Raw genomic sequence first — 14,542 nt, 5'->3', positions numbered from 1 at the left:
GGTCTTTTGAAGAGCGTAGGGGACGGTTAGGGTGATACTTTGAGACAAGGTTGGAGATATAACTGGGGGCAGAGTTGTGGATGGCTTTGTAAGTCATTGTTAATATTTTGAATTTTATCATTTGGGCTATTCCAGTTCATGACCTTCAACTTGGAAACGGAGTACTTCTGCTCTTGGCGTTAGTTTGGCTGCCAATACGAATTACCTGGTGCTTTTGAGTATCGGGGTGCTTGAGAAATTTTTGACATTAGAACCCATTTTATTTAAATGTTATCATCATCATCATCCTCATCCAAATGTATGGCTGTGTTGTAGCTATAGAGAATTTGATTATTGGACTGGCAACTTCTGCACAGCAAAGGATTTCCACATTCACCTTGGATTGTGTAGGGATAATGATATAGAGTCTTCCAAAAACAGATTGTTTACTGAGCTGATGCATTCCGGGGGCTATAGGAGGGGCGGGGCTATTTGTCTTGTCACTAGACTTAAGTACTTTCACAGAGAGGTGACATTGCCGCTTCCACGTAACGCTGACACCGTGGAATTTTGCAGCAGCTGAGATTAAGGAAGGCTTGATGTGAAGGTTGGTGTAAGGTATTGGGGATGTCGAAGGCAGGGTATTAAAGCCTAGCTCTGGGCTAACTTTTTTTAATCATAATTTCCTTTAGGCGGTTACAAAAAAAACAGGGCAGGCTGCAATACACCCCTTCACTTCAGTGCTGCCTCCTGCAGTATTCCCTTTCAGCCACTAGGTGTGCTCAGCCTTCTCCTACATATGGAGAGTGCAGGGTGTCATGATCCCGCCCCCCTTTGAGGGCATTTTCCTAGTGCCTTGAACTCCCAGTGTAATGATGTAGAGAGTGGTGCTGACATTATTACGGCAGCACTGCTCTCTGCATCACTAAGGACTGCCTACGGCAGGGAGCGGACCCTGCACCTCACTTGACCAGCCTAAAGGCACCTGGAAATGGTAAGGATAAAAAAAAAGCAAATACTACTTTTAAATATAAAATAACATGTGGGGTGCTTCTAGGGAGAGCAGAGGGCAGAGCCTTGAACTGGGCTTTAAACAGACCCTGTCACTTTGGCCTATATACATAAGGTGACTGGTTCACATCAAACTGTTTACAGGAGTTGAAGGAATTCCAAAGCAGATCATCCTGTACCTCTTGTAGGGCTCATATTATAAGATCTGGTAAAGTTGGCCTTATCTTGCCGAAAATTGGCCGGTTTATGGGTACACTTGTGAACAATAGCAATCATATATAGTGTGCTGAAGATCTGAGGGTATCTGTCTGTTTTGTTTTAGGGGACAGTGTGCTGGACGGAACCCGCGTCCTGACCCTTCTCACCCCAAGCCTGCAAGTCGTGACCCGCCTGTTTGAACAGCTCTTTCCACGGGGCCCGGGAACTGGGTTCCAAGCACTTCCGGCCCACCCTACAGACAGCATCGCCATCCTGCGCACACAGTTCCTGCTCGATATCTTGCAGAAGACTCCAGCTCTCAAGGTTTAAACAAGTTCGCAAAAAAAAAAATGCTGTCTCTTTAAAAGTGCTGCAAGTACAGCAAATCATCGAGCTCTTAACATCTGTTTGAGCTGACGACTATGCCTCTGCTGTGCTGACAATCCAAGCAGTGTTGTCTAGGGCTGCAGCTAACGATTATTTTCATAATCGATTATGAAAATAATCTCTCTCCCTCTCTCTCCCAAACCAACTAATCGATAATGAGAATAGTTGCCAACTATTCTAATAATGGATTATTATCGATTTAATCGATTAGTTGTTGCAGCCCTAGTGTTGTCCAGTTCTTGTTTGCTGGACTACAAAACCCCTCTTTCTCTTCTCATCTTTATAACAAAATGGGATAAATGGGCAGAGCTGACAACACAGCTTGGGTTTTTAATACACCAGAGGCAGAGTTGTCAGCTCCGTTAGAAGCTTATTGAATTTTTAGCAAGACCAACGGGTAATGTTGTGCAGCAATTATAAAGAGACAAAACAGGCAAATGTGCATGTATTGGAGTGATGTATGAAATAATTTTGTTTTTATTTTGCTCAGATACACACTTTATTAGAACCCAAGCCCAAACTTCACTCCCCCAGCATGCAAAGATTACTTTTCTGTGTGGAAAGAGTGGGCTCTCTGCCACTGCCCCACATGCGAGTGAAAGGTAAACTTGTGCAATCAGCGAAGCTCATGTTTCCTGCTGATTGGAGAGCTCTAGATTCACAGGGGCATGTCAGATTTCGTCAGGCCGCTGTTTCCATACATAAAGCAGTGGTCCCCTCTGCAGCTGAATCCCAGAGAGTGAAGTTTGGGCTGGTGCTGAGCGTCTATTAAAAAGAAAACGGACAATTAAAAAAGTAGCTTTTCTCTGCACAATCACTGCATCTTCATACTTTACTTATCAGATTCTATTGGGCAACCAGTTATTGTTTTTTACGTTTTAGAAATCATTTGTTTTTTGCAAGTTGACTTCCTCTTTTAGCATGACAATGCTCACTCACTGCCTTACAAACTGTGGTGGGGTTGTCACCCTTTTGTTTGCGCCCTCACTGTGGGACTACAGTATGCCTGTACTCTCCGCACTCTGCCAACCACTGTTGTAACAATAACTCCAGCACAGGACGTAACGGTGACGTCACAGCGGGTACACCTTCCACCCTGTTCACAGTCTTGCCCACTACAGTTGTTAGAGCAAGCGCCATGTGCCCAATACTTAAAATCAAGAAAATGTAATTAATGCCAGCATTTTGGTCCTTTTTATATACAGCATTATTGCTAGGGGACACAGGGTTTAATGATAAATGCCTTTACTTTAAATGAAACTAGTGGAAGTGCATACATTTGCTTTGATCCGCCTCCTCTAATCCCCTGCATAGCGGTGCTCGGATGTGGGAGAGTGCAGGTCAACACTAGGAGCCAATAAAGCTCTGCCGCAGTGCACATGTGTCTAACAAGAGGTAAGGGCAGAGCTATGACCTGATCAATATGCCACTGCACTATCAATGGCTAATCTGTAGGCAGGGTGTGATTTACTGACCAAGCCGTACTGCTGTTACTGCCTTGGAGGTTAGGGAACCTGGCTGTGCTGTATGACATAGGTATCTGGATCACAAGATGGGCTGCACAGCATTGCAAATCCTTTGACAGACAAACTAATGTTTTGAAATGTGTATTCATCCTGTCACATTGGGTTTGCCTTTAGGGCTGAAACATACGTCTGTTGTAGAGTGCGTTACCGTAGCGGAATTGCATTGCTGCACCATTCATATTGAACAGCATCTCAGGCACTAAGGCATCGCACCTCAAATGCACCATTACGCATGGTAGCATGTAGAGTGCGTTACCGTAGCATCACCTGCACAATTGCATTGCTGCACCATTCATATTGAACAGCATCTCAGGCACTAAGGCATCGCAGTTCAAATGCACCATTACGCATGGTACCGTTTTACACAAAGCGTGTTAAAGCAACGCACCAAAATGTGTGAATCGAGCCTAAAAGATTGAAGCATTGTTTTCCTGAGACTTTTAACAACTGTCACATCTTGCATTCCTGCTGCACGCCAATGGATATTTGTTTGTTTTTTTCTCCTTTCCAGCTTGCTCACCCTCCCGAATGTCCCCGCCAGTTTGATGTGAATATTTTTCCGTTTAAGTCCCTAAAACGTTTGGAGGTGAGTATTTTCTATGAGCATTCCTTCAGCCTGCCACAGGTGATGGAGGAAAAATTATTTCTAATTTGAGCTGCGGTATCACTTTGGTAACTTTTATATATTCCTGTCCAATAGATGAATATCACTAATTACACTTCATTTATATTGCAAAGCTCATCTCCATTCCTATGCTAGATTTTATTTTTGCAGGAATTTCTATAGCACCGTCAACTAACACAGCACTTTAAATACTATCCATTCACATTATTCCCTGCCCCAGGGAGCTTACAATCTAAGGTCCCCGTTTCACATGCATACATACTAAAGCCAACTACCTACCAGCATGTCACTGGAGTACCCAGAGGAAACCCAGACAAGCTAACGGAGACCATTCAAACACCATGCTGGTAGTGTCCTACTGCTATATTTAAGTAGAGTCCTCTGATTTGTAAAAATAAACTAAACTCCGCCTTTCTCCAAATCCAGGGAATACTCCTTTTTATGGCCAGTGATGTCATCAGTCATTGGTTGAAAAATGTCAAATCTCCTGTCTGCTGCAGAAAGGTTTTGCAGCAATTCCCTTACATCGGGAGTGATGTAAAAATACACTTACACTGTAGCCTCAGCCCAAATTAGTTTTTGTGGGTGGTCTCTGAACAATGGGCATGCATGCACATGGGGGGGGGGGTTAGGGGACCAGTCACTGTGCCGTACAGACAGCAGGTACCGGTGCCTGGTCCCCTGCACAGGAAATGTCAGTACCAGTGCAATTACATTTTTCATCCGAGGACACTAGAGGAAAAGATAATAGGTTACCTAAATCAGCCTTTTTCAGGCTTTTTAGCCAAGAGCGCAGGGGTTTCCAAACTTCGGCCCTGTTGAACTTCAAGTCCCATAAGACATTGCACAGCCACAGGCATGACTCCCACAGGCATGATAGGATTTGTGTTTTCACCACAGCTGGAGGCCCGAAGTTTGGTTAACCCTTGAAAAAATAAAGTTTAAGTCTGGGCGTACCTCCTGATAAATCCAGTTCATCAGGGGTAAGTGGGAAGAATGCTAATCTTACAGTGGTGGTCAGAATTTCACCCTTACAGGAGGCTAAAAAGATCATTGGTGTGATGCTGCTGGCCCTGGAACTATGCAGTCACCATAAAAAGCTGTGCCTGGTCCGTCGGTCAGGCACAGCTCATGGAACCCCTACTAGCCTCTGATGGAACCCTGGTTGAGAATGGCTGACCTAAATGTATAATGAAACTCACTTTGCCCAAAGATGAGCTTTAAAGAGAACCTGTCTTGATAGAAATGAAGGAGCTGCTAAGATTGATATTAACCAATTCCTGATTATCATCTCATTTCGCAGTTACGATGTCTCCCCCCACACTGCCTGAGGGGGCTGCGAGGGGTTTACTCACAGCTGGAGGTCCTCACCTGTTCACACTGTGTCACCAGCTTAGAGGTAAGTGGGAGCACTCCACCATTGGGTTAGACTGATCTATAAGTGGAAGTCTGATTTTAGTGATCTATAATAGTTCCATAGAACTCGGCTTGGCCTATATGGAAGTGCGCAGTAAATATCGATAAATGACTTTAAATTAAAGGAATTTATATAGTAGGGATGCACCGATATATCGGCGCCGAAACATATCGGCCGAAAATGGCACTTTTGGCATAATGCCGAAAGAGCCATGTTTCGGCCGATACATCGGCGCATCCCTGGTTTCTTTTCTCCCCGCTGGTCACTGTTCCAGCGGGGAGAAAAGAAAGTGACAGCCGGCCGAGCGCTGCAGGACGAGAGCGCTGTGAGAGGCCGGCATCTCTCCTCCTACACCGCTCAGCTGCCTATAACAGTCCGGCAGAGCTGTGTGGGGGCAGAGACAGCGCTGTCACAGGAGGCTGGGCTTTCCTCTACTTATAAAAAATAAAATATTAAAAAAATTGAAAAAATAAAAAAAAAATTCGGTATCGGTTTCGGCCTGACATTTTTTTTGTTTTGTTTCGGTTCTAAAATTTCCATTTCGGTGCACCTCTATTATATAGTAAATTTTACCATTTGGAGGTATTAATCCTATACAGTCACCAGAATATAGTATTTTTCTGCAGTAGTGGTTGCAATTGTTTTAAAGGGACATGGTAGTCAAAACTGAAAAAGAAGCCTTGAGATATATAGGAAGGAAGTGAGCCTACCTGCTTACTTTTTCAGGGTCTTATCCAGACATTGCTGTAGCGCACCCTTCCTCCTTGTTCTCTTTGGTCCATACTATGCTGATCCTATAACGCACCAGCTATGATGCTGGAAGTTCTGAATCTGCACACTGCTATACACCCCTACATATTTCTTGCAAAGGTTTGTATAAAAACAGGGATTATTGGTTTGTGTGTATTGCAATACATGTTCAAGCTGGGCAACTGCATCTAAGCAAACTCCTCGGCAAGTCCCTTCTTTTCAAAATGCCAAATACTGTCTTGCTAATAGGTTCACTTCAATGGCCATATAGTGCCAATATGGGGCAGACATTTAGTGCCAATATGGGGCATATAGACACCGTTGGAAGAGAGCTATAGATCCGCATCTAGTTATTGACCTGCACTATGTAATAGAAATGGAGAGATATCTTTGGTTAAATGTGCTTTAGGGAGAGAGAGAGAGAAACCAGAGTCTTGTCTACAACACCCATTGAAAATTGTAATCGTAATGATAATGCATTTCACTGGTTGCTGCAAGCAAGACTATGTATCTATCCATCCATCTATCCTTTAAGCTAGCAAGTATTTGGCGTTTTGCACAGTAGAATAGGGAACACTTTGACGCAGTTGGCCAGCCTGACCATGTACTTCAATATATGTGACCCAAGAATCGCTTTATTTATGCAAATGTTTGGTATAGATCTGTATCTGTGTATATCGGTGTACAGAGGGTTAATTCAATCTTTTCAGTGTTAATATGTTGTCACACCCCTTCAGCACCTCATGTGTTACATATATGTTAACTATGTTGATTTGAGCACAGGCACTCCTCAATATCTATTGCTTTGATGTTAAAGCACTCAAGGCTAAAAACATGTCAGAAGTTTCTCATGGTCACCAATCACATTCAAACCTGCCATGGAAGTTTTATGTGGTTGGCAGAAACGAGAGAGAGGAATGTACCCCGCACATCTTTCTGGAAGTACACCCTCCCCGACACTGTTTGATGGCCTGTGAAATCTTGCAGCTGCAGATTAGATGAGATGAATGGACTTTCTGATTTTTAGCATGGTTGCAGTGATTTTCTGATAGTATTTGTACCTCACCAAAGCTTTCCTCTGTCCCCTGCATCTACTCTTCAATACATGATGTGTATCATTCCGCAGGAGGTAATCTCTCTTTGTGGTGGGGATCTGAGTTCAGCCCTGCCCTGGCTGGAACTGCACACGCTCAACTTCAGCTACAACACCATCCACAGCCTGGACCAGTCCTTGGTGAGTACACTTTATACTGGGGGTGACAACTATTGAAGGAGTACTCCATCAAAATGTACAAGCTGGTGGAGACATGTATAAATATTTGTAACCGCAGTGCCACAGAACGCAGTTTAACAATTCTACACAGATCCATATAATTTGCTTTATAATTGCTAGCTGTATCTGCTCTGTAAGCGAGAAAGGTACCTATGGGGGTTCAGCGCCTCGCTTCCATCTTCACATGGATTCTTAACTAATTGGCATGCTGTCCTAAGGTGCCTGCTGTTTCCTTTCCTAATGCTCCAAGATCTTCTGACAGAGCCTCAGGAAGCACCCATTGATGACAGGCAAGGAGGGTGTCAAGTGTTTCCTATACCTAAGTGGCCCGAATGCTGTCACATAGGGGACAGAGAAGAAGCTTGCCTTAGCCCAGTGTGGGTTTAGATTTTCAGAAAGTCTAACCTTGCACAGGAATTTCAGGGGCACTCCATCAGGCATTAGAGAATGCTGGCCAAGTCAGAACAGGCATCTTGGGGTGCCTTCTCCGTTGTCCGACAGTAAAGTGAACCTGCATTAAGTACAAGTTTACTTTGAAACCCAATTCCACAATGCACTACAAGTTCTAATCCCTTTTCCTCCTTCTCCCGTGCATTTTTACCTCTAACCTTTACCTGTAAATCTTCTTCCAAGTGGTGTGCACATGTCCTCCACAATCCTCCTGATCATACGTCGCACATCACCAGAGCTTCCACCAGGACCTTCTGTAATCCAGGGGACTACAGGAGTGGGCCCATGACTGCCAGGGCACTGAGAAAGGGTTGCTTGGTGTCATTCAACCTGACTGTGGGCAGAGTTTCTGCAGAGGAAAGCACCGGGGGAAAAGGTGAATATTGCCGTCAAAGCTGATTTTTTTTTTTCTTTAACTTTCAGCTAGGGTTAGGGAATTTAAAAACTTTTAAAATTCAGAAGCTGTAGTGGGGTCTTTTAACAAATTTTGTCCATCTCTTGTAGAAATGTTTGGTTACAGTGTGTTCTTTTGTTCAGGAATTGTTGAACATTCTGAGGATTTTGGACTTAAGCCACAATTGTATTAAAGACTGCGGCCCATATTTAAAGGTAGGGCATTTCACCCTGTTCAATAAGGTATGTGCTTTGTGTGAATAGCAATCAGCTAGAAGTATATGTTAAAGAAGAACTATTGGGAGAGTAAAATATACTCTTCCAAATAGTTTGAGCCGGCATGTGACACTACAGCTATCAAATGCCGGCCCCCATGCTTGAGAACTGAGCGATCACAAACCACTGATCGCACGGCTCCACCCTGCATAGAATGGCGAATGTCATTCACCACTACCCAGAGGGATTCCCTTCTCTCTCTGTTCCTCCAGTGCTCATTGAAGACAGCGGGTACAGACAGGAGGGAGCAGGCACAGCTGTCAATCGGTCAGTGTGGTGGATCCTGACAATATTGTCAAGTTCTTTCCCGGCTGTGGCTCTGCTCTGTAAGCAAATACTGTAGTGGGCAGTAGCCTGGTAGATGCTGACTTTGGGTCAAAGAAGTACATTAGTAAATGTGGCCCGGAAGAGAACTAAACCCTAAAAAAAAGGTTTGGCTATAGGTTCTCATTTAAGCAACCCAAATTGTGGCAAATGTAAGAATAAGCTGAGAAAGCAAGTTATCATATATGAAGTTTACTTTCAAAGCTGCTGATGCATCCATTGATTATAAAGAAGACTATTTTGTGTCCCAGTACTACTGTCACATCATGCCTATAAAAAAATTGCATTTTGATTCCAACATACATGTCTGCCATAGGGCTGCAGCTAACGATTATTTTCAAAATCGATTAGTTGGCCGATTTATTAAGTTCGATTAATCGGATAAAAAAAAAAGGCTCCAGTGAAGGACTACTAGTTTGTATCGAGATTGTAGTCCATCACGGGAGCAAGCTTGGAGCGGTGGAAGTAAAAAAAAAAGTGTGGTGTGGAATATAGTACATTATACAGTGACGCAATGCAAAATACCAGCAGCTTTAGAGGAATACAACAAATCGCAGCAATAGTACACTATAGTGTACTATTGCTGGGATTTGTAGTCCTCTGTAGCTGGCGTTATTCTGCATTGCGCTGTATAATTTATTATTGCTGGGATTTGTAGTCCTCTATAGCCGGTGGTATTCTCCATTGCGCTATATAATGATTATACGGCACAATGCAGAATACCACTGACCAGTTATAGAGGAACAACAAATCCCAGCAATAATACATTATACATCGCAATGGAGAATACCACCAGCTATAGAGGAACAACAAATCCCAGCAATAGTACATTATACAGGCTGCTTAATGTATTATTGCTGGGATTTGGTGTTCCTCTATAACTGCTGGTGTTCTGCATTGTATTGTGCATGGTATCCTGCATTGTATAATACGGTGGCACAATGCGCTGCTCTGTGTCCCAGCGGGGAGGAGAGAAAGTGACAGCCTGCGGGAGGAGAGCGCTGTGAGCGGCCGGTGTCTCTCCTCCCAGACCGCTCAGCCGCCTATCGCAGAGCGGTGTGGGGGTGGAGACAGGCCGCGCTGTCACAGTAGGCGGAGCTCTCCTCCCGCACCGCTCACTCAGCCTCCTGTGACAGCGTGTCAGAGAGGAAAGCAAGTGCAAACACTCAGCGATCAGAGATCGCTGAGTGTTTGTAGATAATTGAGGACATTGTATGTGTACTGTAGCCCCAATTATGAATGAATGGGAGATCCCCTCCTGTTCATTCATGATTGTGGTTATAGTAACCATACTCTGTCCTCATGTTATCAATGAACAGGAACACTCAGTATAGAGGATTCCTGTTCATTGATAACAGGGGATACAGAAAAAAAGATATAGGACATTGTGTTCTCAATCTCTTTTTCTATTTTTAAAGGGAAATATCAGGGGTCTGTTTAGACCCCCAATCCTGGGTGATGTGTGTGTGGGGGGGTTTTTGTACAGGGACAATGATTGCATGCTTGGATTTGTAGTTCCCTAGCGGATATGTGTGTGGGTGAGGGGGTACAGTTCTAGGGGTCCTGACTTCCTTTCAAATCGTGCGCCCTCGGTTGTCGGCAGGATAGCGGCGAGTGAGGGAGCTCACGGCAGCGGCGTGCGCGGCTTCAGTGTCCTGTGGGGTGGGCGTGTCTTCAGCGTCCTGGGCTCAGGCCGTGTGTGGAGCCCCGAACAGGCTAATCAATCAATAGCCAATGAATCGACGGTCGAAAACTTTGACAACGTTTTCGATTGTCGATTTTAATTGACTTAATCGATTAACTGTTGCAGCTCTAGTCTGCCATTATTGAATTTCTATATTCTCACAAATGGATGAGATTGAAAACTATGAAGAGGTTAGCATATTTCTATGAGGCAGTGAACTGGAAGGAAACCTGATTTTAATAGCGTCTTCATTAAGGTCTGTATACATGTTATGATTTAGATCAGAGTGCTTTTTAATGGGTTCTTACCACCAAAGGTCCCCAAGAGATATCAAAGAAGTCACATCTACAGCTCAAATTGCCATCATCTACTGATATCACTTTTGGATAAATAGATCATTCAACCTGTATTATTGTGTTGTAGCTTCTCTCTGAGCTCCAGTACCTGAATCTGGGGTTTAATTGTCTGACGTCCATCCCGGAGCTTGGCTTACAGTCCAGCGCCCAGCTCCACACCCTTATCCTGAGATACAACCAGCTGTCCAGCACCAACGGTCAGTCATTTTGTGTATGTATGTGTGGACTGCATGTGTGTGACACGGACACATTCAATAAGCTGTGTCTGATTGTATTTTCTGCTGGCAGGTCTGGAACATCTCTCAAACCTTCAACACTTGGATCTGTCCTATAATCTACTGCTCGATCACTCACAGCTTAAAGGTTTGGCTCGGCTGCACAACCTGAAAAAGGTAAAGTGGGTACAATTATGAGAACTGAAATATTTACAAAAAGAAAAACATGGCGATTTTGGTTTTGATGCGCGGTGCTTTAGAAAACGAAATGTCATTCAGTTATGGTTTACTTGTACAATAAGTAAATGCAGGCCTTGAAACAAATCAAAAGGACAGTTCCCTGCAAGAGAAGAGGTATTATACGCAGCCCTCCAGTTGCCCGTGCCTCCTACCTCTCATCTGTTCCAGCAGTGCCGCCTCCATTTATCTCTTGCGTATTCAAAACTTTTAGGTGTCAGATACCTGTCCCTCCCCAATGCATGCCGTGGCTCCATTCTTCAACCCCCTACATCAGTGGTTCTCAACCTTTCTAGGGCTGGGACCCCTTGGTAACATTTGCCAAGTTGTGGTGACCCCAAACGGTAAAATTTCGGGTTGACGCGGCTGCTGGAGCAACATCTGGTGGCGTGAGAACTGACACTGCTGCGCTAGGAGAGGGCTGAGGAGGACTCTCACCGAGCACAGCAGAAATCACACAGCGACCCACAGGTTGAGAACCACTGTTGTAACAGCTAAAATGGCAAACCATATAACACAAGCCGAGGGGGTCAGCTTTTATTATTAATAATAATGATGATAATCTAATAGCTATCTAATACCGGGAGACTCCCGGCGACCCCAGGCAAATTGTCATTCGACCCCCGAAGGGGTCCCGACCCACAGGTTGAGAACCACTGCCCTACATAATTGCTGATTCCTGTAGTGATATAGGGTTTTGACGAAGGAGCCAGCAAGCGACAGGAGGCACAACATCTGACAGTCATGGAAGTGCCAAAATGCTGAAGAGACGGATAGAGGCTGCAGCGCTACAACAGAGGGGAGGTAGAAGACTACTATAGAAGTTGCTATACTCTTCTCTCGCAGAGATTTGGCCTGTTGATTCAGTTCGAAACCTGACAGGGTCTCTTCAAAGATTTTCAGAAAGATTAATGCAGTCTCTGTTTACCTGTAGCACTTGAAATGTCCACATTTATTATAGGCATCCTATATTTGTGAATAAATACTAAAGTTTCTGATATTATTTCCTGAAGGGAGAATAGTTTTGATGAAGTCACAGAAGGACCCTATGACCAATACGTATCTCTGGCTGAGAAACACATTTATCCACAAGCACTACATTGATATAACCATAGTTAGTCCTAGTTATATTGGCATAACCCCGTCGCCAACAGTTGTGGGTAACTGGACACAGCTCCCGGCTAACTGTATTTTGATCGCCTTGTTTTCTTTTCAGCTCTTCCTGGAGGGAAACCCTCTGTACTACCATGTAGAGCATCGAGCACTGACCGCCCAACATCTGTCCCGTAAAGCCTCTGACAAGGTGAGTGGCAGAGAACGCTGTTAGTGGTAGTGTGGATGTGCTGCAAGCTATGAAAACTTCCTGTACATCAACATCTTTCTTGGCATTGTCAGGTTTTACTGGATGGGAAACGGATGACAGCATTGGAGACAGCGGTGAGTCTTGAACATTTTTTTTAAATGCGTTATTAAACCTAAATTGTTAGGCTGCCCCGAGGTATCAGAAAATGTTCACCAGGCTGGTGGCCAATTCCTCAGCTGTTCAGAGCTTAGGATGAAAAATCTGTCAGCTTTTCAGTGGGATTCTGAATGGTGCTAAGTCTCCGAGCGAGCTCTTGGCAGTGCTGGTAAAACAGGTTAACTGGTTTCTGTGCAGTGTGGATGTTCTGCGTGTATCAGTACATAAAGGGTTCCCTACTACACACTTTCGTGGTACCTATCAAAAAAAAGAACACTCGGGTTAAAGCAGAGGATTTGGTTGCATGCATTTGCAAACATGTGCTGTTTCAAGGCACCTTGTATAAATGCAGTCACTAACTCTAAACTGAGTTTCCCCAACTGTGGGACATTTATAGTGATGCACAAACATAGAGCAGGCTCCTCTTGAGGCAGCCCCATCCTATATAGTTTGCTAAAATTTTTATTATGTTTCCAACAAATGAAGGAAGAACAAGCGATAACAACGTGTCCTTTCCACTGGCAAACAGGAATAACAAAACAAATGTTAGGTTTAGTCGCACCTACAGAGAAAGACCATTGATCAGGACAAAGCCCCATCATCCTTAAAGGTACAGCCACACACCAGAAGCACAGACATTCCCTTTACAAGGCAGCTGAAGGCTTCCAGTGTCGCCAAAAAGCAAACTCTGACCTGTTTAAGGCCTCATTCACACAGTCAAGGCCGTTCCTGGGAGGGACATGCGCTGCGTGTAATTGTACGCAGCAGCCTGTTCTTCCCTATGTGAGGACACGGGCGTACGTACACCCGAGCTGCACATCCGTGCAGGCCCCTGTGCCCGTACTTGGACGCAAGCGGGATGGATCCTGTCTGCGTCCGAGCATGGAAACAAGGACCCGCACAGATGTGCAGTTGGGGTGAGAGTAATGACAGCGTACGGCCACTTCCTCCTATAGGGAAGAACAGGCTGCTGCGTACAATCACACGCAGCATGTGTCCCTCCTGGATACGGCCGTGCACACCGCACAGGTCTGTACGGCCCAACTTTACGCTGTGTGAATGAGGCCTAAAACTAGCAAAAAAAGAGAAAGGTGCACATGGGCACTTCAGTATACAAAATAGTACCTCTGTGGATCGGGAGCAGGTGGTGATGTGGGAGTTGGGGATATAGAGAAAGTCTTTTGTGTCTCTGAGAGTGGAAATCATCTTTCTGGGTGGATCAGCTCAGTGATTACAGCCAGCCATGTAACAGCCTTTGCGAGCTCTTTCTTCTTGCTCTTTAAGCACCTCTGTTATTACCGCAGAATAAACAAGTGCTCAGAGAGCGAGTAATGCTTCCACAACCCTGCAATTCCGCCACGGAAAGTTCCTGCACTGGGGAACTGAGCGACAGCTGCTCCGCTCCGGAGAGGATCCCCACCCGGCTCTCCCGCAAAAAATCCAAGGTGAGGCGCTGCACAAGATAACAAAACAGCACCTTCATAAGGTTTATTACTGCCAATAAAAATTCTATTACTGTGTTTGATCTGTTTATATTTACTTCCTGTGACTTCATTCTCCTCCACATTTAACTCAGGTTAAAGTCCGAAGAGCCAGCATCTCGGAACCCAGTGACAGTGAGTGTGATCAGCGGGGCCAGCCAGTGGGTAGGTGTATTGCACAATAGTCTTTATATGTATACTTGTGTTATTGCTCCCTCTTGTGGCTGAGATATGTAGGGTTTCAGTCCATAGGCAGTTCCTTTCTGTGACATATGAAGGTATGTCACAGAAAGGAACTGCCTATGGACTGAAACCCTACATATCTCAGCCACAAGAGGGAGCAATAACACAAGTATACATATAAAGACTATTGTGCAATACACCTACCCACTGGCTGGCCCCGCTGATCACACTCACTGTCACTGGGTTCCGAGATGCTGGCTCTTCGGACTTTAACCTGAGTTAAATGTGGAGGAGAATGAAGTCACAGGAAGTAAATAT

At 44.7% G+C, this 14,542-nt stretch overlaps 1 protein-coding gene across 1 annotated transcript in view; it reads left to right on the top strand.

Moving 5' to 3' along the window:
• Positions 1-14,542, top strand: part of STK11IP (serine/threonine kinase 11 interacting protein) — a 52,209-nt gene that overhangs the window by 5,149 nt on the left and 32,518 nt on the right. Inside the window, exons 3-13 of the mRNA XM_018563035.1 lie at positions 1,313-1,512; positions 3,613-3,687; positions 5,030-5,125; positions 7,020-7,127; positions 8,154-8,225; positions 10,717-10,846; positions 10,938-11,041; positions 12,318-12,404; positions 12,497-12,538; positions 13,865-14,005; positions 14,137-14,206. Of these exons, the coding sequence (XP_018418537.1) occupies positions 1,313-1,512; positions 3,613-3,687; positions 5,030-5,125; positions 7,020-7,127; positions 8,154-8,225; positions 10,717-10,846; positions 10,938-11,041; positions 12,318-12,404; positions 12,497-12,538; positions 13,865-14,005; positions 14,137-14,206 (1,125 nt within the window). The remainder of the gene's footprint in view (positions 1-1,312; positions 1,513-3,612; positions 3,688-5,029; positions 5,126-7,019; positions 7,128-8,153; positions 8,226-10,716; positions 10,847-10,937; positions 11,042-12,317; positions 12,405-12,496; positions 12,539-13,864; positions 14,006-14,136; positions 14,207-14,542) is intronic.

This window comes from Nanorana parkeri, unplaced genomic scaffold (assembly GCF_000935625.1).
Source record: "Nanorana parkeri isolate BGI_ZX_2015 unplaced genomic scaffold, ASM93562v1 scaffold626, whole genome shotgun sequence".
In the NCBI taxonomy this organism is placed as follows: Eukaryota; Metazoa; Chordata; class Amphibia; order Anura; family Dicroglossidae; genus Nanorana; species Nanorana parkeri.
Note: the sequence above shows the minus strand (reverse complement) of the source record. Positions and strands in the feature narration are given on the sequence as shown.